Source organism: Nannospalax galili, unplaced genomic scaffold, assembly GCF_000622305.1.
Source record: "Nannospalax galili isolate Female #2095 unplaced genomic scaffold, S.galili_v1.0 scaffold140, whole genome shotgun sequence".
Taxonomy (NCBI): Eukaryota; Metazoa; Chordata; class Mammalia; order Rodentia; family Spalacidae; genus Nannospalax; species Nannospalax galili.
In genome coordinates, this window is record NW_008352267.1 from 15,775,370 (window position 1) to 15,800,530 (window position 25,161).

The window sequence follows — 25,161 nt, forward strand, 5'->3', positions numbered from 1 at the left end:
ATGGATATAACAGTTATGAGCATACAAAATTTGTTCATAAAGAAATAGATCAAGGGGCTGGAGAGATGGCTCAGTGGTTAAGAACAGTGTTCTTGCAGAAGACCCAGGTTCAAATCCCAGCACCCACATGGCAGCTAACAACTGTCCGTAACTCCAGTTCCAGGGGAATCAGACAACCTCTTCTGCCTGCCGCAGGCATTGCACGACATGGGTGCACTTACCTACACACAGGCAATACACACATACACATAAAATAAAAATAATAAATTTTTAAAAAATAAGTAAATAAATAAATAATATATTTAAAAAAAAAAAATCAGCACAGCTTTGAGTCATATGAGATGGTTCCGGAGGCAGCCAGGCCTGAGTACAAACACTGGTCAAACCACTGTCACTGGGTGTGACTTCAATCAAATTATCTACTCTACATTTTAATTTCCTCAAAGTAAATAAATAAATAATATATTTAAAAAAAAAAAATCAGCACATCTTTGAGTCATATGAGATGGTTCCGGAGGCAGCCAGGCCTGAGTACAAACACTGGTCAAACCACTGTCACTGGGTGTGACTTCAATCAAATTATCTACTCTACATTTTAATTTCCTCATCCTCAAGCTATCCCCAAGGTGGGAATAATAAAAGCAGACACCCACTGAGTGACAGAGGGTAAGTAAGGTAACAGGTACTGTGTGCCTGGTAGACAGTAAGTACTCACTGAAGGCAGTTAAGATGACTGTTCAAATAAAACAGAACAGAGACTGCACTCATGGGACTTTGAGTGAGGGTTAGTAAGACTTGTATGTGAGTCATTCACATGGAAGTGACTACTGACACAAGTCTGCATTGGACTGCTGAGGCACAATGAGCGCTAGGAAAGCCTCAGACACCAGGAGTGACAGAGAACAGGTCCTGCCGATACACAACCAAAGTAAGGTGGCTTGCCCCTTATCTACAAAGGACTCTGAGTCCAACTGAGTTCATGCAAAAGAGTTAAATACTACAGAGAAAAGGCTTCCATTCACTACAACACCCAGAACTTAGAGCTGAAAGGCACCACTCAGTCCAAACCTTAAAGGTAGCAAAACTGAGTTCTAGGCCGTTGAAGAACACCACTCAAGGACACTCAGTGACTCACTAGGACAACCACGAACAGAATCTACTTCTACCCACATCAATCTTCTTTTCCCTGCACACTGCTTTTGAAAATAGCTTTGATATTTACAACCTTCCTCAAACTGTTCACTAAAGAGGAATTTGCATTTTATCACAAAGGTCTATATTTAACTAAAAGATTCTTCAATTAGGGCTGAAAGCTGGCTCGGTGGCTAAGGGCACTGGTTACTCTTGCAGAAGACCCAGGTTCAGTTCCCAACACCCACATGGAAGCTGACAACCATCTGTAATTCCAGTTCCAGGGGACCCAATGCCCTCTTCTGGTCTCCTTGGGCACTGCACAACATGGTACGCTTATATACATACAGGCAAAATACTCATACACATAAAATATAAATAAATGAAAAAATTTTTAAAGATTATCTAAATACTCTATGCTTACTTCCATTCCTCGAGCTCGGTTTACTAAACAGTACACCTCTGTGAGGGACATTATTCCCCCTCGTTCCTGTCAAAATAGGAGATTAAAAACAAGTTATATATTTCTTAGCAGAAATCATAATCTTACTGAAATCACAAATCAGAGAATTTCTTGGGAAGTTCTTCCCAAAATATTGTTTTTTAAGCCGCATAGTGGCACAGGCCTTAATCCCAGCACTCCAGAGGCAGAGCTAGGTGGGTCTCTGTGAGTTCAAGGTTAATCTGGTCTACATAGTGAATTCCAGGCCAGACAGGGTTACAGAGTGAGACCCTGTCTCAAAAGTAAAAATTAAAACATTTTTTTAAAAGTTGCATTTAAACACAGGAGAAACTATTCAGAAACCGTAAGACACTGCAAATTCCATACCTGGACTTCAGTACTTAAATGAAAAGAGGAGCACTATATCATGTTTCAAAAGGTATATTTCGTTTCTCGAGCAGCAGCCAGGTCATTCAGGCTAAGAAAGACCTGCAAACTTAAGAGACCACATAGCCAACAGCCGCAGTGCATTGGCAGCAGCAGGAGCACCAAGAGGCCAGGGTGATGCCAACAGCATGCACCACCATGGATCAGTTTCAACAAGTATCACCCTGCTTACTGCGGGAAGGTTGGCATGAGGCATTACCACTTAAGAGGAACCAGAGTGTCTGCCAAACTCTCAGCCTTGATAAACTGTGGACTGACATTAGTCAGTTAGTAGACACAAGTAAATGTTGCCACAGACAAGCCTTAGGCTGCCCACACCACCAGCACAGTGCAGTGGGGCTACTACAAAGTTCTGGAGAAAGTAAACCTCCCTGAGTAGGCTTTACCCTGAAGGCCAGAGTCATCAGTAGAAGAGTTGAGGGGTAGACTATCAGTGTTTGGGGGAGGGGTGTCCTGGGCCTTAAAGCCTCACAGAGAAAGGCTCATCCAATGCTAACAGAAGTTGAAGTATATTTAATGTTTTAAGTTACTCCAGTTAATAATGAAGAAAGTATACAATTAAATATTATCATTTTGTGATCTCTAATGAAGTAAAAGATTTAGGCAATTGCTGTCAATGGTAATGAAGTAACAGATTTAGGTAGTTGCTGTCAATGGCTGCCAACAATCAATCTCTCTCTCTCTCTCTCTCTCTCTCTCTCTCTTTCTCTCTCTCCCTCTCCCCGATAGTATGTTAATATATATCTGCTGATGGAAATGCACACTATCTCCTATGAAATATTCTTTTCATAAAAAAGCCTTCCATTTACAACAGTTTACAGGAATACATAGGATTACAAGCATGTTAATATCATAGTCAAACTCTGTCCTGTAGTACAAACTGCTAGTTTCTTCAAAAAGAAGTAGGAATTAAAATAAAAAATAAACCCAGGGGCTAGGCTGTGGTTTAGTGGTAGAATACTTGCCAAGCATGTATAAGGCCCTACGTTTGACCTTCATCACCAAAACCCAAAACCCAAACTGAAACAAAAGAACAGCTACAAAAAAATCCCAAATTTAAGAGAGAAGTAAACCAGCTGTAATGTATTGAGATTTCAAAAGAAGAGAAAATGTGAATGTCAACACATTAGATAGTAAAGATATTAAAACACTGTTTTAAGTGTGAAATGGGATTGTAGCTGTGTTTAAAGGAGTTTTTTATCATTATAGGTATTAGCATACTTACAGATAAAGTCATGTGGTATCTGAAATTTGCTTTAAAATAACTTTGAGTGGAGGCTAATTTATAAATACACGCAGGTGATGGGCACATAAGGATTTGTTATGTTATTTTGACATATGTTTGAAATATTCCTTAAAAGTGCTTTAGCAAAGTTTTGATCAACTGAATACTGTCATACTTGATGAATCTGTTTTATGAAATTATTAACAATACACTAAAAGACTAGATATAGCCAGTTATGGTGGTACATGCAGAAAATCCCAGCCCTTAGGGAGGCAGGGGCAGGAGATCTGGTAAGTTTCTGACCAGCCTGGGTTACAAGCAAGATCCTGTCTTTAAAAACCTAGATAGGGCCATGAGTGGTGGCGCACGCCTTTAATCCCAGCACTCAGGAGGCAGAGGCAGGCGGGTCTCTGTGAATTTAAGGCCAGCCTGGTCTACATAGTGAGTTCCAGGACAGCTGGGGCTACAGGGAGACCCTGTCTCAAAAAGACCAAAAAAAAAACAAAAAACAAAAAACAAAACAAAAACCTAGATAGGAAGCCCAGTGTAGTGGCATGCACCTTTAATCCCAGCCCTTGGGAGGCAGAGGCAGGCGCAGGTGGATCTCTGAGTTTGAGGCCAGCCTGCACTACATAGCAAGTTCCAAAAGACCAAAAAACCCCCACAACCTAGATAGAAACAATTTATTTATATAGAGAAAGAGTTTTTTAAAAGAAAAACTTCCCATCAAACAAATTTAGAAAATTATAAATATCTGGGCTGAGAGATGGCTCAGCGGTTAAGAACACTAGTTGTTCTTGCAGAAGACCCAGGTTCGAATCCCAGCACCCACATGGCAGCTAACAACTGTTCATAACTCCAGTCCCAGGAGATCCAGCAGCCTCTTCTAACCTCCAAGGGCATTGCACGACACGGGTGCACTTACCTACATGCAGGGAATACACACATACACATAAAATAAAAATAATAAAATTTTTTTTAAAAGCTAAAAAGTACAAACATCTGAAATGGGAACTGAAAGCAATTTTGAAGATTATAAACAAAAACTAAGTATACTAAGTTCTAATATTCCTGAAAGAAAAAAATAACATGACCACATCATGAAAGGAGTTAGATTACCTAGATTTCTGATGATGTGGAAATAATTTAACACAGATTTGAAAATACACTGAGGTTTGGTTTTACCTTACCTCTAAAGGTGCCTGCAATATTCCAGCCAATTGTTTGGCTAGCTGCATGTGGTACTGTGTGCCTGAGCCATATGTTTCCCTGGTAACTGGGTTGGCTATTCCCATGCTCAGCAAGTAGGACTTAAACCTGATGGTCTACAATAAGAGAGGGGAGAAATGCATCAGTAGACTGTAGAGTTAAGCCTCTCCTCCAACATTTGAAACCCTTTTCGGTTTGGCTCAGTTACTTCTCTACATACCCATGTCTTCTACTGTGTTTCTATGCTGTGAGCTACAAGGCAGTAGATGACTTAGTGGTTTCTTGCAAGAAATCAAATTATTTTCCTTTTTTCTATCTTGATCTCTCATATTCTGTTCATTTCTTAAGTTTTATATGAGGGAAAAGTTAGAAAATAATTACGCTATGTTTAATACTAACCAAATGCTAAAACTGAAAACTTAGGACAAATGGTTATGACCAGATTATAGACAAATTTAATGAGGCAGACATCAAAGAGGGGCATATATAAACTATTATTCTTTTATCATTTCAATAGTGTTATTTTCTATACTGTAAGAAAAGGCACTGAAATAATATCGATTCCTACTAAAACTAGCAAAAAGTTTACGTCTACGTTCTCCTTAGCATTTTCACATACAGGAAATAAAAACATGCTGGGCATAGTGGTATGCCTTTAATCCCAGCACTCTGGAGGCAGAGGCAGGTGAATCTCTGTGAGATCAAGGCAAGCCTGGTCCACATTGCAAGTTTCAGGCCAGCCAGTATTATATGGTGAAACTTTGTCTCAAAAAGACCACAAAAAAATAAAATATAAACATTACATTAAGAAAGCAGGGCCTAGCAAGGTGTGGTGGCACATGCCCTTAATCCCAGCTCTCCAGAGGCAGAGGCAGGCAGATCTCTGTAAAATAGAGACCAGCTTGGTCTACATAGCAAGTTCCAGGCCAGCTGGGGCTACTAGGAGACCTTGTCTCAAAAATAAACAAACCAAAAAAACCCCCCCAAAAATAAACAAAACAAACAACAAACAATAAATAATACAAGAAAGCAGGGCCTATGGGATGGCTCAGTGCCACCAAGCCTAAACACTGAGTTCAGTGCCTGGGGCCCACATAGTTGAAGGAGAGAACCAATTCAACTCTCAATAATAAATAAATAAATATAATAAAATTTTTTTTTAAAAAAAAAGCAAATTGGGGGCTGGAGGAATGCCTTGGCAGTTAAGAGCACTGGCTGCTCTTGCAAAGGACCCAAGTTCAAGTCCCAACACCCACATGGCAGCTAACAACTATCTGTAACTCCAGTTCCAGGGGAATTCGATGCCTTCTCCTGACCTCCGTGGGCACTGCAAGACATGGGTATGCTTATACATGCAGGCAGTACACTCATACATATAAAATAAAAATAATAAAATGTTAAAAAAAAAAAAAAGAAAGAAAAAAAACGGGTTGCGAGGGGTACAAGTGTAGCTTAGTAGTAGGATGGCCCTGGTTTCAATCCAAAGGGAGAAAAGAGAGGGTAAGAGGGAAAGGGGAAGAAGAAGGAAGAACATCACTGCATTACTGGTGTACTATAACCTGGCTTCTAATGCCTTTAACAATAGAAAAAGCATCTTTACCTCATCTTCTGTGATGTCTCCTTGCTTCTCTTTAATTTTATTAGCAATTGATTTTGATAGCTCCACCATTTCCTTAGCCTGTCAAAAGAAAAGGCTAAAGAGGAATAACATCCCCAAAGAATCTTCTTCTAACAAAATCTGTTTTCAAGATCATCATGGCTGCATGTGAGAGGCAGAAATGACATGTACCTTGATCATGAGCTTGCTAAGGTCTTCAAAGGCCTGAAATGAGAAATGAGAGTTTGTGTTGACATCTTGAAAAAATCAAAATGTTTTGAAGTAATGACAGACTTATAACATTTTCTTACATATATCAATTTATTAATAAATTATGCTGTAAGAAACACATCTACCTCATGTAAAAAATCCACTTTGACTAAAAAATCATAAACTTTCTCAAAGAAACTGCAACCAAACTTCAAATTTTCCAAGAGAAAATAGTATTAATTAAACAAAAAGATAACATAAATAACAAGTCATAGAATCTTATTTACTGTTACTTGACACAAATAAGAAATTCTGGGTTTGGGGTGAATGGTAGAGCACTTTCCTAGCATTTATGAGGTCCTAAGTTGTTCCATCCCTAGCACTGAAAAAAAAAAAAAAAAACTTACTAGTTTTTCCTGACAGGAAATGAAAAACAAAAGAAAAAGTCACTCTTTTTTCCTGATAGGAGATCAAATACCAAAGGAAAAAAATCTCTGGTTTTTCCTGATAGGCAATCAAAAAGCAAAGACTTTGTGAAAATCTTTCCTGGTTGAAATTGGTAATGCCCAGCTGCAAAAATTAATAGCTTTTTGGGCACAGTCATTTGGTTGTAATGAATGAATAATTTAACTGACTGAGCCTTGGTCTCTGAATGTTAAAGGATTGAACTTGTAGCTTTGAACATGGTGGCTAGTGCACAAAAAGTATTCAAATGCCACCCAAACATATCTAAAACCACTACAGCAAATGTCCACATTAAAGACTTCTTCAAACTTAGTCAAATATGTTCCTAATAAATTATTTCGGGTTGTTGAAAATATACTTCCACTGTAGAACTTCTTGTCTAACTGATATTCACAGATGTCATTTTTGAAAATCAAATGAAACACCTTGTCATTAAGTGAAAACTCACTCCATATAGTAGTTGGACATACATAATCGTGGCTCTGATCAGCTATGCCCATCTGTAGGAAAGTATCCCCCACCTGCAAAAGCGTTTTGCTCAAAGAACAGCATGTCATGTAAGATTCTTAGCCAGCTCACTAAGATAATACTGAAAACAAAAGGGAATGTGCACACACCTAACAGGAATTTCCTCAGATAAACAAAAGGCTTAGACACTGGATTCTTATCAGCAAGAGCCACAGATGCAGGAAGCCCTTTATGGGAAGCTCTGGGCACCACCTCTGACACTAAGTCAATTCTAGCATTTATATGGGGCAAATTGCATACCAACCTAGTTGCAAAAATAAAATACAAACACATTGTGCAGACTGGACTTCTTACACTGACTACATGAAATAATACATTTCTTTTACTTGTGTAAATAAAACTAGTATGACAAATTTTATATGACAAATTACTTTATTGTATTAAGTTTTCATAGAAAAAAATGAAATACTGAGTTTATATAGAATACATTCTTTATGGCTTATAATCAAGAAAAAACAAATATAAATATCATAGTGCCTTAAAAGAATTTGGCTATAAAATATTTTATGTAATTATAAAGAACAAACAAAACCGTCCTCACTTATTTTTATTATTCTAAAAATTAGAATTAGCCAACTGTCAAAAAAAATGTGTAGAAAAGGTATCTGCAATAAAAATTAAGACCAGATAGATGTACATGTCCAATTTATTATTTGGTCTGCCAGTTTGCAGAACACCTACAGTCAAATTTCCACTGCAGTTTTGAGAAAAATGGTGCCTGTTTTTAAGCCACAGACACCTGTGCTGCTCTCCAGCACTGTTTCTTACTGACTCGCCATCACTACTTTATGTATCCATTTCAGTAACTATTCACATTTTCTTCAATTTCCTGTTTTAATACTCTTGACTCTATGCCTTTGCGTATCCTTTCCCCTCCCTGGATCCTTCTTGTCCCTGTTGGTCATTGCTAACACCTACTCATCTCCCAGGCCTTCAATTCCGTTCTCCTGCTGTTAGCAAGCCTTCCTTGACCCCAATCTACATGAAGGACCATACGATGGTCCTTCCATAGCCTGGATTTTCTCCTCAAAGGGCATTTCTCACACTGCCAATGAAGCCTGTCTGTCTAGTGTACCACCACAGTATTTGGAGCCTTCAATGCTGGACCCACAGGTGGAAAACAAGACTATTTGCTAAATAAATCAGCAATCTGTATGACAAAACATGACGCACCTGGAGAGTTCTGAGCGGTGCGAATCCGTGAAAACTGGACTGAACTAGAATAACTCATTTCGTAAGCTAAGAAAAACTTTTGAGTGTAACACAAAATTAAATGAAATTTTTAAACAATGGGTGGGTCCAAGAGGCCCCAGTCCCAACTGCAGGGCATGAAGAACCTATGAATCCTTCAAACTGGCCTGCCAGGCTTCCCTTCCAAGACAGGAGCCTAAGCTAGGGAGAAACTACTACGAAAGGAATCAGAAGTGAGCAAGGCAGGAACGATACTGAGAAAGGAAAAAGTCCAGGTACAACCAGGGAATAGAAGAGGAGGGAAAAAAACAGCAAATCAAGTCACCACTATTTTATTTCTACACTCTATGGAAATGGCTGAGGAGGGAGTAGGCTGTGTAGAGTAAGAAAGCTACCTCCAACTAGGCCTTCCTCTAAATGTTCAGGAAAATACTTCACATGAAAATGAGCCGCAACAGAAGATCAAGGTCAAATACCACACACGGTATAAGGAAAATGGATCAGAACAGCACTGTACCAAGGAAAGCAGGCTAGAGAGATGTGTCTGTGGCAGTTCAAAATGGAAGCTTTTATTTTAAAATATTTTGTTAATTTATTTTTATTTTATGTATATGTATATGAGTGTATTGCCTGTATGTGTGTAAAGACCCCTTAGAGGTCAGAAGAGGGCATTGGATCCCCTGGAACTGGAGTTATAGACATTGTTAGCCACCATGTGGTGCTGGGATTCGAACCTCTAAGAGGTTAAGAGGTTAGTGCTCTTAACCACTGAGCAATCTCTCCAGCCCCAGAAGATTTTATTTTAAAATAAGCTAAAAGCTTGATGTGGCAGTGCACTCCTGTGATTACAGCACTGTGAGGTTGAGGTAGAGGGAGCCTGGATTTGAGGCTAGCTTGGGCAAGTTCCAGGTCAGCCAGGGATACACAGTATGACCCTCCCTCAGAAACAGAAGAAAATAAAGTTGGGAGGGGGGGTCAAAAACAGGGAGGGAGAGGAAGAGGGATGGAAGGAGGCAGAGGGGTAGGGAGAATGAGGAGCAGGTAATAGAACTGAAAAAAAAAGGCTGGGTGTGGTGGCGCACACCTTTAATCCTAGCACTGAGAAAGCAGGTGGATTTCTGTGAGTTCAAGGACAGCTGGGGCTACAGGGCGAGCCTATCTCAAAAAGACAAAAAAAAAAAAAAGGTACACTAGACAGCACACAAGAGTCAACAAACATAATAATTTAAGAGAAAGCAGGAAAAGAGGAAAACTTAAAAAAGAAATGAAAGAAAGAAAGAAAGAAAGAAAGAAAGAAAGAAAGAAAGAAAGAAAGAAAGAAAGAAAGAAAGAAAGAGAAAGAAAGAAGTAGCATTTGAAAGGAAGTCAGAAGCTGTGAAGAGAGGCAGTGCGCTATGCCACTAACAGTCACCTGGGGAGGGGGGAATCAAGGCACTCCTTGAAATTTATAATATAGAAAATTTCCTTGAAACTAAAAACACTTCTGAAACTACATATTGAAAAATTACTTTGTGAATCTGTGACTAAGAATCTGGAATACTAGCACATGGGCGCATTCTAGTAAAATCACTGTGCTTCAGAGAAAATGAAAACTACTTTCATCTACTTGGGAAAATCAGCCGGTGCCTTTTAAAGAAGAAACCATTAGATTTCCACCAGTCTTTGGTAACACTTCATGACACACACAGTTGAAGCAGCAGACTGAAGGCAATCCAAGAAAGGAGATCTAAACAAAACCCAGTTGAATTAATATCTGTTTTTCTGGTGAGAGAAGTTAAACGCAGAGTCAACCACCTTACCATTGAGCCACAGTCCTAGGCCAAATCAAGAATTTTAAGTCCAACAAAACTGACTTTCAGTGTGTGGAATGTAAACATCCTAGTGCTTGGGAAGTCGAGGCAAGATTGCCATGAGCTCAAGTCCAGGCTGGGCTACAAAATAAGACCCTGTCTCACCACAAAGAAAGGAGAGTGAGGAAAGGGAGAGGAGAGAGAGAGAGAGAGAGAGAGAGAGAGAGAGAGAGAGAGAGAGAGAGAGAGAGAGAGACCTGCCAGGCACAAGGACAGCTCTTACTGGAGAATGAAAGAGACTCATTGTTGGGGAGATCAGCAGCAACACCACCTGAGACTGAGACTACATCAGAGCTGCAGGGTGAGGGAATGTGTGCAGAGAGGAGGTTCTCATGGGATAGATACAGCATACCCCTTAAACACAAAAACATGGAAACATACACAAAAATTTCCTTTCAGCAGCTTCAGTAATTATCTGAAGTGTTATCCTGACTGGAATTGAAAGCATATGCCAAGAGCCCAAGAGGATGCCACATAACAACACTCTAGCCCTTCCCTCTGAAGAGTCCTGAGAGCACAGATCAACACAAGACCAATGGGTACAGACTGTGGTTTTAGAATAGTGTTTTCCACTTTAAAAAAAAAAAAAAAAAAAAAGGAGCTTTTCAGTTAAATATAGTTTGATTCCAGATCTCAGGTAGGAAATACGCAAGATGGTCCTGGAACTTCTCCCATTCCAGACTATGTCAAAAGATTTAGCCACCAACTTCAAGGGCTTCTACTGTCCAAATAGACAGTCAGCTTCAAAGAGAATAAGCAATTGCAATGAACCAAAATACAGCAATATATTAAAGTTTGTGATGCTAAGAAAACCTACTTTGGAAGATGGTAAGGAATGAATGAATTGTTCTGGGGATAAAAGAAAAAGCACCGTGCTGCCTTCCCTATATGAACTATGTCAGCGGAAAACCAAGTAGGAGATGAAGAGAAGCAGCAAGAGCTCCTTGAAAAGCGTTCCAGCCAATGCAAGAGAAGCAAGCAGAGACTCATCACTGGCAACCACCAATGAACCAGGGGATCCTGAACACTAACAAATATGACAAAGGGCAGTGCAGCATGCCTCTTGATGATAGGCAGCTTCACCTCCAGACTTGCCAAAGGGACTGAACCTGGGCCTGACCAGCCTCTGCATCCAGCTCAGGATGCTCAGGAAATACACAGGCCCAAAGAATATGTGAAACTTTACCACAGCTCTGCAACTGGTACAGCCTACACCAGGGACAATAATAGGTCAAATACCCTCCGATTCAACAATAACCTGCATTTTGAAATAGTAACCCAGGATAAGTATTCAGTAACTACTTGCTTTGGGATAACACAATGGGATCAAGAAATCATGGACTGAAACTGTCAAAAGTATGATGCAAAACAAACCTTTCCTCTTTATGAGTTGATTACCTGTTATTGTTACAGTAACACAAAGTTGACTAACATACAAGTGATATGCTCAAATGTATTAATGAATTACAGAATTTAATCACAACTGGCTTTAACTAGCTCTTGCTCCTTCATTTGAAGTTCCTTGTGATGAAGCTTTAGAAGCACTGTAATGCACATGCTCAGGGTTGTCCCTAAGAAGTGACAGGCTGGTCTGAGCCATTCTTCCCGTCTCAGACTAGCCCCAAGCAGTTAAGTATAGAACATGCAGCAGTTAACTAGGGATAGCGGCCATGTGACAGCATTCTTCCCTCAACTAAATTAACCCAACTTTCAAAATAACTATACAGAAAAACCTGGAGTTCATTAGGAGTATTCTTCAATCAATTACATCTTTAAAGATGTATATATAACAGTCTATGATATTTTCTAACAAGAAACAACTGTGTTTATTTCTTATTTATTTTTATAAAAAGCTTTTTGTTTCTTTGAGACAGGGTCTCCCTGTAGCCCCAGCTGGCCTAGAACTCACTACGTAGACCACGCTGGCCTCACAGATCTGCTGCTTGCCTCCTGAGTGCTCAGATTAAAGGTGTGCGCCACCACGCCCAGGAGAAAAAGCTTTTAAAACATGGTTTAGTTAAAATACGATATATAGGGAACAAGAGACTGTTCTTTAGGCACACTAAATATATTCTAAACTACAGAACAGAAAAAGTTAGAGCTATATTCAAAACAATAAACACAAAAGGGTTTAAAAAAAAAAAATAGATGACCGGAAGCTGTTTAAGGTTACCTCAGAAATGTTTTTGTCGGTTTCCTTTCTTTTTTCTTCAAGTTTCCTTTCAATACCTACGATTCCTACAGCTCTTACTCTTCCTGGCTGAAAAAAAAAAAAATGAAAGGAAAAGAAGTAGATCATAAAATACACAGCATGGGAAAGAAGCAAAGCTTTTCAAAGGTGAGAAAGGGCCCACAAAGAAAAGAGCACACAATTACATCTAGCTTCCTTTCAAAACATTGTCTGTTTCTAGCAACACATAATGACCTTCAAATATTAAAGAAAAATAAATATATAACCAATGGCATATTTTGCTCTGTATTTTAGGTATGAATTAAACTTCCTATTCCTTATTTTTTGGCAATCTATCATGTATTAGATATTTAATAGGGTCTCAAATGTATAAAAAACTATAGCTAAAATTTTAGCACTTGATAGCTACTAATCAAGCTATTTTCTCACATTTGAGTATCTGTCCATAGTCAGTCACTGATTCAGACTAATTGCTATGAACATTCATTTTTTAAACAGAAAACTACTATTTTGTTCTTGATAAGTTTATGATTAGAGTCTTCTTACTGGATTTGTAAGTAGAGATGGAAACACTAGGTCACCTTGTCTCAAACAAAACAAAACAAAACAAAACAGAACAGAACAAAACAGAAAAGAAAAGAAAGAAAAGAAAATCAGAGAAAAGAAGACACTACATTGACAAGGTTTTTAAATACCTGGGGTCCTTTACTTGTTTGCAATGACTGGGAAACTGGCATATTCTCCCATCTTCTCTGTGTCATTTCCTCAGATAAACGCCTGTAAAACTGTTGTGTGCACATTGAGTCAGTCAGGTGGCAGCATTCTCACACATATTAGTTCTTAACATTTCTTTATAAACTTCCGTTCAGCCATTTTCAACAAGTCTAGAATTCTCAGAGACATCAAAGGAAACCACAGGAAGTTGTTTTCTTGGATGAACTTCAGAAAGCACAAAGGAATCAAAACACACACATAGGAACTGACTTTCTATAGAAAGTGGAGTACTCTCAACAGAGATGAGTGACAATGAAATAAACAGCCTTACTTTAAACAATTCTGGGTATGTGGACTAGTATCAGTCTATACTGAAACATACACAGAAATACATACAACCATTTTCCACTAAAGAAGCAGAGAATGATCTGTCTAGCTAAAATCTGAAGGCAAAAGTCCTTACTGGCACACACTTGTAATCCCAGAATGTAGGAGACAGGAGGATCAGAAGTTCAAGGCCACCCTCAGCTACACATTGAATTCAAAGCCACCCTGGGCTATATGATACTCTGTCTCAAAAAACAAAAACAAAATTAAGGGAAAAATGTGGCTAGGCTCACTAAAAATCATGTTTTTCAACTACAATGAAAATAACTTTCCAGTCACTTCTATTGGTTTAGGGACTACTATGTGAGAAACACCCAGTGAGGTGTACAGAAAACAATGTGCTATTGAAGGAGACAAAAACACATCTGTATATGCAGCAACTGAACAGCAACTTACTAATCAGACCATAAAAACTACTACACCAGAGCACCCTACTTGAGTAATTAGATTTGTGTGGAGTTAATCCAGATCCACCTCCTGATTTAAGGCTGGTTAGCTTTCAGATGCAACATCAGCTTAATACTTCTGACATTACGTTCTGCGTTCAATCAAACTAAACAGTATAAGCCTTACCAGTTGCAGAATGGCATCACTTAGCATCACAGCCTCTGATTCCTATAACCACACTCTCCTGCTTTCCACTTCCTGATAAGGCTTAAGACATTAAAGATTTTATTGTAAAAATGTGGTAAAACCCGGTATGATGAATAATACTGCCCTCTATCATGTCTACACACGCACACTTTTCTATTCCAATTTTATTCTATTCCAGTTTTATTCACTCAGAAACTTACCTCAATCTGGCCATGTTCTTTGAAGGAGAGTTTGATATAGGAATTCTTACTGCTCTGGAAGGGACCAGGTTCCTTATTAGAAGGAGCTGGGTGCAGGTGAACCACTATTTTGGCACTAAAGAAAAAGCAAATACATTGACTGTCTTTTACAAAAATCACTAATTCTATTTTTTATAACTTTTTTAAAAAAGATTTTATTTTAATTTTATGTGGATGACTGTATTGCCTACATGTATATAAGTGCACCTGCATGGTACCATGCCCACAGAGGTCAGAAGAGGCCACTGGATCCCCTTGAACTGGAGTTACAGGTGATTGTTAGCCACCATATAGGTACTGGGAATTGAACCTGGGTCCTCTGCAAGAGCAGCTAGTGCTTTTAACTGCTGAGCCATCATCTCTCCAGCACCCAAAAATATGGTTTTTAAAAGTGAATTCAAAGGGATGGAGAGATGGCTCAGCCGTTATGAGCACTGACCATAACCATAACTCCAGTTCTAGGGGAATCTGATGCCCTCCTCCGACCTCCATGGGTATTGCATAGCACAGGTACACTTACATACATGGAAGCAGTACACTCATACACATAAAATACATAAATAATAAAATATTTTTAGAAAATAAAATTAGTTCAAAATAAGTTGATAAAACTTTGAGTGGTTTATGACTAGGGTTTTCCATCTACAGAGTCATCACCAGACTTATTTGAAAACTACATGTGGAAGCTGGTGTTCACCATGTGGAGACACCATCTCCAAAGCTGGTCAGCTGCTATTTTAATAAAATCCCATCCAAAACTAACATTCTACAGTGTCATTAGTGGAAAAATGCCACTCAGTCAGCAGCATGACCTAAAAGGAGCCCCAGCAACAAAAACGAGAATCAAAACACTGCCACCCTGGGAACATAAGCTACTATTATTTTTATGACTACCTTTATCTTCTCAGCTATTAAAAATACTATCATATTGGCTCAGATTTATGAGCATGTCTTCTTCCTTTTTCCCAATAGAAAACCAAAACCTCATAATCAAAATATCCTGGATGTTTAGTCTGTTAGCACTTCAGCACTAAGCTCCACCCTGAGCCCTAAAGCCTTTTCTTTATAACATGATGTGCCTGTTGAACAATTTCATTTTTCTTTGGGCCTATATGCTATCTAAATGTCACTATAAATTTAAACACCTTAACTTGGGCCTCCTCAATATAACATGCTCTGGTTAGTAAATTGGGGCCAGCCTTGCAAGGACTCCTCATCTGTTCCTTTGTGCTGAACACCTTTAACACAGGTGAGTAGTAAATTATGTAAGCGGAAACATAGGCTTGTTCAGAATCAATCATCAAGTGAAGGATCTAAATATTGCATAATCTAAAATGTTACATGAAAAAAAGCGATGAAAAGCTATGACACTATGGTACAAAATAAATTTTCGAAATTCTCAAGTAAGCATAAAAAAGCCATGTCAGGGGCTAGAGAGATGGTTCATCAGTTACGAGCACTGGCTGTTCTTGCAAAGGACTAAGGTTTGATTCCTAGCATCCACATGGGAGCTAACATCTATAACTTCAGTTTCAGGAGATCTGACACCCTCTTCTGGCCTCCACAGGCATTGTACACACATGGTACACCTACATACATGCAAGCAAAACACACATACACATAAAATAAAAATAAATAAATCGAGCATAATGGTACAGGCCTTTATCTCAGCACTCCAGTGGCAGAAGCAGGCAGGCCTTTGTGAGATCAAAGCCAGCCTGGTTTATACAGTGAGTTCCAGACCAGCTGTCTCAAAAAAACCTAAGCAAATAAATAACTTTTAAAAAAGACATGTCAATTTTCCAGCTATTTTTATTGACCCATTCAATTATCACATTTCATTAAATTCTAAACTTATGAAAAAAGCAACTTGAGTTTAAAGATGTGTATAAATATGGCAGAGGACCCAAGTTTGGTTTCCAGCACCAATATTGGGCAGCTCACAACTACCTGTAATTCTGGTTCCAGGGGGCCAACACACTTTTCTGGACTTCACAAGCACCTACACTCACACATGTATGCGCATGCACACACATACACACACACACACACACACACACACACACACACACAGGCACACGTATGCGCATGCACACACATACACACACACACACACACACACACACAAAGTAAATCTTTAAAATGTTATGTCTTTAAATCAATGTAATGGTAATTATGGGAGAAGCGGCTAAAAACTCTAAAAACTACTTAAGTTAGTGGGGGGGCATAGGAGAAGCTGGAGGGGAACTGGGAAGGGTGGAAATCATGCAACTACCATACTCATATATCAAATTCCAAAAAATAAATTTTTTAAGTTAAGCTGTGTGTGGTGGTGCTCTCCTGTAATCCCAGCACTTGTGGGGTTGAGGCAGGAAGATTGCTGAGTTTGAAACCAGCCTCAGCTATGTAGTAAAACCCTATCTCAGAAAACAAGCAATAAAAACAAAACATTAACATGACTTATCAATGAATTTATTCCCAATGGAGCAATTTTTTAAAAATAAGACATTAGTTTGTAGGTAAATACTCTAACTTTGTGTGTTGCGGGGCGTACTAGGGATTGAACTCAGGGTTTTAAGCATGTTAAATAACGACTATACCACTGAATTATACCCCCGGCCTAAAAACAAAGTCAGTTCTTTCCCTCAGGTGAAGCGTTTCTGAGTTTGCAGTGAATACCAGGCACACATAGGCAAGCCAAACATCTTTGGAAACAGACAGGAGAGCAGGGTCACATAAAGACATTACAGCAAACCTTAGTACTTTTTTCAGGCATTTAAGAATGAGCATAAGGTAGAAAAATAACCTTCTTAAGGGACCTCCTGAGCAATAAAATAGCTTTTGTTAATACATAGACCTTACCTCTTCCCAATTCCAGCCGCCTGTTCCTCAATAAACACAATCTGGGACAGAGGAATGGCCATGCAGCACTCCTAGGAGGAAATCGAGAAAGAGATCTATTACACATGCCAGCAGCCCAATGGCATTAGCATGCCATACACCCCTAAGGTACTGAAAAATAACAACGCTGCTTTATTCCTTAAAGAGACATTTTCTTTTTTTTGTCAGGGCTGGGAAAGCAACCCAGGAACTTGCACCTACTTAGCAAGCATGCTTCCATAGCTGTACTTCCAGTCTCCTTAAATTAAGGAAAATTTACGTTAAAACAACTCCGTAGTGGCATTTTGGTGCGCAGAAGAACCTAAGAGTTTTAAAATCAGGTTTAGAGGTGGCAGGAGGGGCCAATGGGTAAAGGCACCTGCCACGCTGAGCCTGACAACCTGAGTTCAATCTCTGGGACTCACATGGTGGAAGAAAACCGATTCCAAAGTTGTCCTCTGACTCCTCAGGCACCCATACTCATACACACAGACACAAAATATAAATTAAATAAATAAATAGTAATTAAAAGCAAGCCAGCATGGTGGGCACCTCTCTAATGTCAGCATATGTGAATTGAGACAGGAGGATAGGGGGTTCATGGCTAGCCTGAGCTAAACATTAAGAACCTGTCTCAAAAAATAAAGTAAAATGTGGCTGATGAGATGGCTCAGCAGTTAAGAGCACTTGCTGCTCTTACAGAGGACTGGAATTCAGTTCCCAGCACCCACATTGGGCAGCTTACAACCATCTGTAACTCCAGTTCCAGGGAATTAGCTGGCCTCTTAAGGGCCTCCTCGGAAACCTGCATGCACAGACAGACATGCGCGCACGCGCGTGCGCGCGCGCGCGCGCACACACACACACACACACACACACACACACACACACACGAAGACACATGCATAAATGATAAAACTTTGAAAGTAAAATAAAAACAGTTGTAACTATCTTTTTATAGTATATATAGTTTCTACATGTAATACTTATGAAAACTTTTTTTTAAAAAGTTTTTTAAAAATATTTTATTATTTTTATTTTATGTGTATGCGTGTATTGTCTGCATGTAGGTAAGTGCACCTGTGTTGTGCAATGCCTGAGGAGGACAGAAGAGGCTGTAGGATCCCCTGGGACTGGAGTTATGGACAGTCCTTAGCTGCTGGGATTTGAACCCAGGTCTTCTGCAAGAACAACCAGTGTTCTTAACCGCTGAGCCATCTCTAAAACTTTTAAAACTTTTTTTTTAAAGATTTATTCTTATTCTTAACTATGTGTATATGTGTGTCTCCATGTGGCTATATGCATCTGAGTGTAGGTGCCCACAGAAGCCAGAGGTGTTGGATCCCTCGGGACTTGGAGTTAGTAGTAGCTGTGAGCTGCCCAACATGATTGCTGGGAATTTAACTCAGGTCCTCTGGAAGCTCAAAGCCATCTCTTCAGCCCTATGAAAACTTTCTGGTATAATTTTCTTGTATGAAAGAACAACAAAATAAACAGATAAAGCAATGTTAAGGAGTGCATTAATGGGTGATTTTTCTTCTTTCTAATTTTCCACACTTTATGTAGATACCCAAACACAAATAAACTTTTTTTTCTCTGCCTTTTTGAGACAGGGTCTCCCTGTAACCCCAGCTGGCCTGGAACTCACTAATGTAGACTAGGCTGGCCTTGAACTCACAGAGATCCACCTGTCTCTGCCTCCCAAGTGCTGGGATTAAAGGTGTGCGCCACCACACCCAGCCTACGAATAAACATTTTTAAGAGAAAATACTAACAAATACAGATGAAGCTTCCCTTTATTACTAAAAATAGTTTTTTTTTTAAAGTATTTTAGAAGGCTGCATGTAGTGGCACATGCCTATAATCTCAGCTTTGGGAGGATGAGGAGGACTGCTTGAGCCTAGGCGTTCAAAGTCACCCTGAGAAACAAAGTGAAACCTTTAAATAAATAAATAAATAAATAAATAAATAAATAAATAGGGCTGGAGAGACAGCTCAGTGGTTAACAGCACTGGCTGCTATTGCAGAGAACCCAGGTTCAATTCCTGTACCCACAGGGCAGCTAACAACAACCTGTAACTCCAGTTCCAGGGGATCCAATGCCCTCTTCTGGCCTCTGCAGGCATTGCAAGGCATAGATGCACTTATGTGCAAGCAAAATACTCATACACATTAAAAAAAAAGTCAAAAAACAAAAATTAAATAAATAATAAAAAAACAATTACTTTAATTTAAATCATCATATATGACTAGTATATAATAGGTCTAAGGATCCAAAATTGGCCTCTTAATTATTAAGCATGTATTAATTATACAAATTAATGGGTTTCACTTTATTTCTTTTATAATTTATTTATTTTGTATATGTGTGTGTACGTGCACAGGTACATGTCTACCATAGCCCATTTGTGGAGATCAGACTTACAGAAGTCAGCTCTCTCCCTCTACCTTGTGTGACAAGTCAAATCACCATGCTTGGAGACTTGGAGAAAAGGTTCATCAGTCATGCCCATCTCAGTCATGTCCATCTTCTCTTCAATCTTCTCCTGTCTTCCCTGTCTAACTGGTCTCTGTATACCATAGCCAAAGAGTCACACTACTACTAAGTTATCAACTAACTAAAGGTCATCTCATCTTTCTCCTTTTAAAAGAATTATACACGTAATAGTTGAATGAATACAGTCTCAGAAGAGATAATGTCATCCCCTAAGAGTGCAAAAATGGTTCTTGGGGAACAAATGGTCAAATATTGCATTGGTCAGTGCCCTTTCAGAGGATACACTACAGCCTACAGTTCATCTTGCTATTAAAATTGCATGATCTTGGAAGTATAGCTAAGAGGTCAATCTATGCTTAGCATGTTACAGACCCTCAGAATACCACCAGTACCAAAAATCAATCAATCAAATTTCACAGGAGGGCGAATAAGTAGGAAAATAAGAACATAGATGGCTTATCTTACTGACAGAACTGAAATTAATGGAGCAAATGTACTTTCAAGCAAAAGCTCTCTGGAATAAGCCAGGTATGGTGATGCACACCTTAATCCCACCACTCAGGAGGCTGAGGCAGGCAGATCTCTGTGAGACTGAGGCCAGCCTGGGCTACATACTGAGTTCCAGACCAACCAGGACTATACAGTAGGACCAAAAGAAAAAAGAAAAAAAAGAAATAAGGTAACACAGAGCCTTGTACATGCTAAGCAAGTATTCTACCACTAAATTGAAGTACCTGGGTTTATTTTTTTTATCTTAATTCCTACTTCTTTTTGAAGAAGCTGGTAGTTCATCCTACAGGACATAGTTTGCCTGACTGCACAGTAGTAACATGATTGTAATCCTATGTATTCCCATAAATTATTATAAGTGGAAGGCTTTGTTTTTCATGAGAATATTTCAAAGGGGGTGTATTTCCACCCATAAGTACACAGTATACACACACACACACACATATACACACACACACACACACACACACACACACAAAATGCATTTCCATCAGTAGGTACATTCTCTCATTCTCTCTCATATTCTCTCTCTCTCTCTCTTTCTCTCTCTCTCTATAGTGTTGGCAGCTACTGACAGTCATTGCCTAGATCTGTGACTTCATTAGAGATTGCAAAATAATAATAATTATACAATTTTTTAATTCTTTTATTAACTAGAATAGCTTAAAACATTAAATACACTTCAACATTTGTTAGCATTTTGTGAGCTTTCCTCTGTGATGCTTCAAGCCACCAAGACACACACATACCCCCCAACACCCTAATCTTCCTCAACTCTTCTGGTGAAGAATTTGGCCTTTGAGCTGGAAAGACGTCTCAGTGGTTAAAAGCACTGGCTGCTCTTGCAGAGGACCTGGTTCAATTTCCAACACCCACATGACAGCTCACTAAAGGATCTGATGCCCTCTTCTGGCCTCTGGCAGGCACTGCATGCATACAGTTATATACATGTTAGCAAAATATACATATAAAATAAAAAATAGACTGGGTGCGCGGGAGATGGTTCAGCGGTTAAGAGAGCTGACTGCTCTTGCAGAGGACCTGGTTCGATTCTCAGCACTCACATGGGGGCTAACAACTGCTTCTAACTCTAGTTCCCGGGGCTTCAATACCCTCTTCTAACCTCCATGGGCATTATAGAACACAGGTACACTTATATACATGCAGACAGTATACTCATACACATAAAATAAAAATTATAAACAAAAGCCAGGCATGGTGACACACACCTTTAATCCCAGCACTCGGGAGGCAGAGGCAGGAGGAGCTCTGTGAGTTCAAGGCCAGCCTGGTCTACATAGTGAGTTCCAAGACAGCTGGGGCTACAGGGAGACCCTGTCTCAAAAAGACCAAAATATAAAATAAAATAAAATAATAATAATAACAATAAACAAAACATTTAAAAACGATTAAAAGAATAGAACTTGGGCTTCAGAGTAAGGCCTACTCAGGAGGTTTCTTTCCTGGAACTCTGTAGCAGTCCCACTGCACTGTGCTGGTGATGGGGACTGCTCTAAGCTTACTTGTGGCAACATTTACTCATGTCTGCTCACCAATCAACATGAGATCCTATCTCAAAAATAAAAAATAGTAAAAAAATAAATTTCTGTGACTCCCCAATGACTCAAGACCTTTATAGAGTTGAATGAGGAAGACACCCTAACTTCTCTCTCTACACTCCATAGATCTCACGGGACACACTACTTTAACGTTTTTGTTGTTGTTGTTGTTGTTGTTGTTGTTTTCTTTGTCTTTCTGAGGCAGGGTCTCCCTGTAGCCCCCGCTGGCTGGCCTGGAACTCACTATGTAGACCAGGCTGGCCTCAAACTCAGAGATCCGCCTGCCTCTGCCTCCCAAGTGCTGAAATTAAAGGTGTGTACCACCACACCCAGCTACTTTAACATTCTTTAAAAGAAAATAGACTGCAGTCATTTACAATTTTGCTAAATAAGAGGGAAAGCCAAAACTGAACAACAAAAATAATCTAGAAGCTAAGTCACAGATTGAGAGAGGCCAGCTTGAATTACATAGTAAGTTCAAGGCCAGCCTGACCTATAGAGTAAGACCTTGTTTCAGAACCAAAAAAGAAAGGAAGGAAAGAAGGAAAGAATGAAGGGATGGAGAGAGGGAGAGAGGGAGGTAAGGAAGGGAGGGAGGGATGGAAAAGAAAGGATTGACTTAAAACCTTTAAGGTACAGTCCAGTGGTAAACCATGCAGCATAGCCAATGCTCTGGGCTCCAATTCACATATGCAACACACAAAATCAATTAATTAATGAAGTAAAACCTGGAGTGGTGTTTAAAAGCTGTATCTTACATGATTTTTCTGATCTCTCCAAATCAGTCGGTGTGTACTAAGGAGAAGAGTCCCGGCATCAAATTTTATCTAAAACGATAAGATCATTATAAAATATTATTAGTATCACTCCATATTGGCCAGGCTTCCTTATCCATTAGCCACAAATATGAAATTAATTGTTAAGCATTTTAGAACTAAGTATATCACAAATTTAAAAAGAAGCAATGCTATACACTTCATAGCTACATATACATCCATTATAGAATTATGGGAAAATTGGAAATGACCTAGATGTATAACAAACAGGGAGTAGTTACATAAAATCCATCTATAGTATGGTACACATGCCAAGACTAAAAGCTTGATGAGGTAGAACTGTATAAGCTGTCATGGAATGCTAAAACAGACTTGATGGGAAAAAAGGAATTTACACATATTACATATAATGAAATCCTCCAACAAAACATGTTTTATATGTGTGTGTATGTATATATAAATCTATATGTGAGTAATAAAATGTCTAAAATGGGCCAGGCATGATAGCACATGCCTTTAGTACCAGCATGCAGGAGGCAGAAGCAGGCATCTCTGAGTTCAAAGCTAGCTTGGTCTATATAGCAAGCTCCAGGCCATCTAGGACTACATAGTGAGATCCTGTCTCAGGAAAAAAAAAAAAAAAAAAAGTCTAAAGTAAATATACAGTAAGCTGTTAACAATGATTACGCCAGAAAAGAAGCAAAGGATCCTTTTTTAAAAAAGAGATTTGTGGGGCTGGAGAGTTGATTCCACAGTTAAAAGCACTGACTGCTCTTGTAGAGGACCCAGGTTTGGTTTCCAGCACCCACATGGAGGCTAACAACTGTCTCTAACTCAAGTTCCAGGGGATCCAACGCCCTTTTCTGACTTCCAAGGACACTGCATGACACAGGTGCACTTACATACTTGCAGGCAATACACTCATACACATAAAATAAATATTTTTAATTGTGTGTATGTGTGTGTCTGTGCATGTAAGTGCAGGTGCCTGTGAAGACCAGAAGAGGGTGCCAGAGCCCCTGGAGCTGGAGTTACAGGAGGTTATGAGTCACCTGACATGGGTGCTAGGAAACCAAACTTAGGTCCTTTGGAAGAATACAACACACTCTTAACCACTGAGCTACCTCTTCAGCCCCTCTTTTTACTCTATAAAATTGATTAGATGGTTTTACATTGAGATTATTCATATACAACACTTGTAAAAAATGTTAAGTCTTGCCCGGAGTGGTGGTGCATGCCTTTAATCCCAGCACTCGGGAGGCAGAGGCAGGCAGATCTCTGTGAGTTCAATGCCAGCCTGGTCTACATAGTGAGTTCCAGGACAGCTGGGGCTACAGGGAGGCCCTGTCTCAAAAAGACCCCCCCCCCCAAAAAGTTAAGTCTTTAAATAAGGATATCCAGAAATAGTTGTAAATAAATACAGCAGATAGTGATGGAAATCCAGTAACTGGCACTGAGAAAACTGGGTTTTTTTCCCCAACAGAAGAGGGAAAGTTTGATTTTACACTTAATACACTTCACCAAAACTAATTCTAGATGAATCGAGTATTTAAGAGAAAAAAAATTATTAAAAAAAAAAAGGACAAGATTTTTAAAAATAATCTCAAGACAGAAAAGACCTAAGAAAAGCAAGAACCCCATTAACAGCAGAGGAAAAGATGCTGCACACACGTAAATTCTTTAGGACAAAAACTAAAAACTATGGACAGCAAAACCAAAAGATAAATGGCTGACTAGGTAAAATAACTGCAGCTCCTATCAGAAATAGAAAAAATGAACAAAGTTCAGAAAAAGAACTACAGGTGCCTTGGATACACACGCTGTTCAGCCTCACTGATAAGAAGCTAAATACAAACTAAGAGAACAGACATCTAAATGCTTGGTTCACACCTTGCTGTTGACATTGGAGAAATAGGCATTCTCATACTTTTGCCGATAGCACAGTCTCATGGAGAGCAATTTGTTGATATCTATCAAAAATGACAAATACAAGCATTCTTTTACCAAGGATACTTGGCATGTCTAGGAATTTTTCTTACAGTTGTCCTTACACATGTAAAATGGCATAGAATGAGGTTATCCATTGCTGTTTATAAAAGCAAAAGGTAGGAAAACATTCAAACGTCCATCAAGAGGGAGGGTACATCCACATAGTGGACTACAGGTATAAACTGAAATAAATATGAAGACTGTATACTTACAGTACAACATAGATGACACTGACTATAACAATCATTCTAAATTTCAAAATATCAAGAATGTGAAAAAATATACTTAGAATGATGAAATATGGTATATTCTCTAGATTGATTTTTTTTTTAAGTGAAAAAAAGCAAGTTCAAAAGAGTAGCCACAGCCAGGCATGGTAGCACACCTTTAATTCCACCACTTGGGAGGCAGAGGAAGGTGGATCTACATAGCAAGTTCCAGGCCAGCTGAGATTACAGGAAGACCCTGTCTCAAAAAACAAAAAATAAAAAAACAAAAAATAAAAACAAAAAAACCAAAAAGAATATCCA

The 25,161-nt window shown here is 39.1% G+C and overlaps 1 protein-coding gene across 1 annotated transcript in view; it reads right to left on the bottom strand.

The window, feature by feature from the left end:
* Positions 1–25,161, bottom strand: part of Vps36 (vacuolar protein sorting 36 homolog) — a 35,233-nt gene that overhangs the window by 4,236 nt on the left and 5,836 nt on the right. Inside the window, 9 exon segments of the mRNA XM_008849129.3 lie at positions 1,556–1,621; positions 4,436–4,570; positions 6,055–6,132; positions 6,244–6,276; positions 12,469–12,555; positions 13,182–13,271; positions 14,382–14,496; positions 17,283–17,353; positions 22,625–22,693. Coding sequence (XP_008847351.1) covers positions 1,556–1,621; positions 4,436–4,570; positions 6,055–6,132; positions 6,244–6,276; positions 12,469–12,555; positions 13,182–13,271; positions 14,382–14,496; positions 17,283–17,353; positions 22,625–22,693 — 744 coding nt within the window.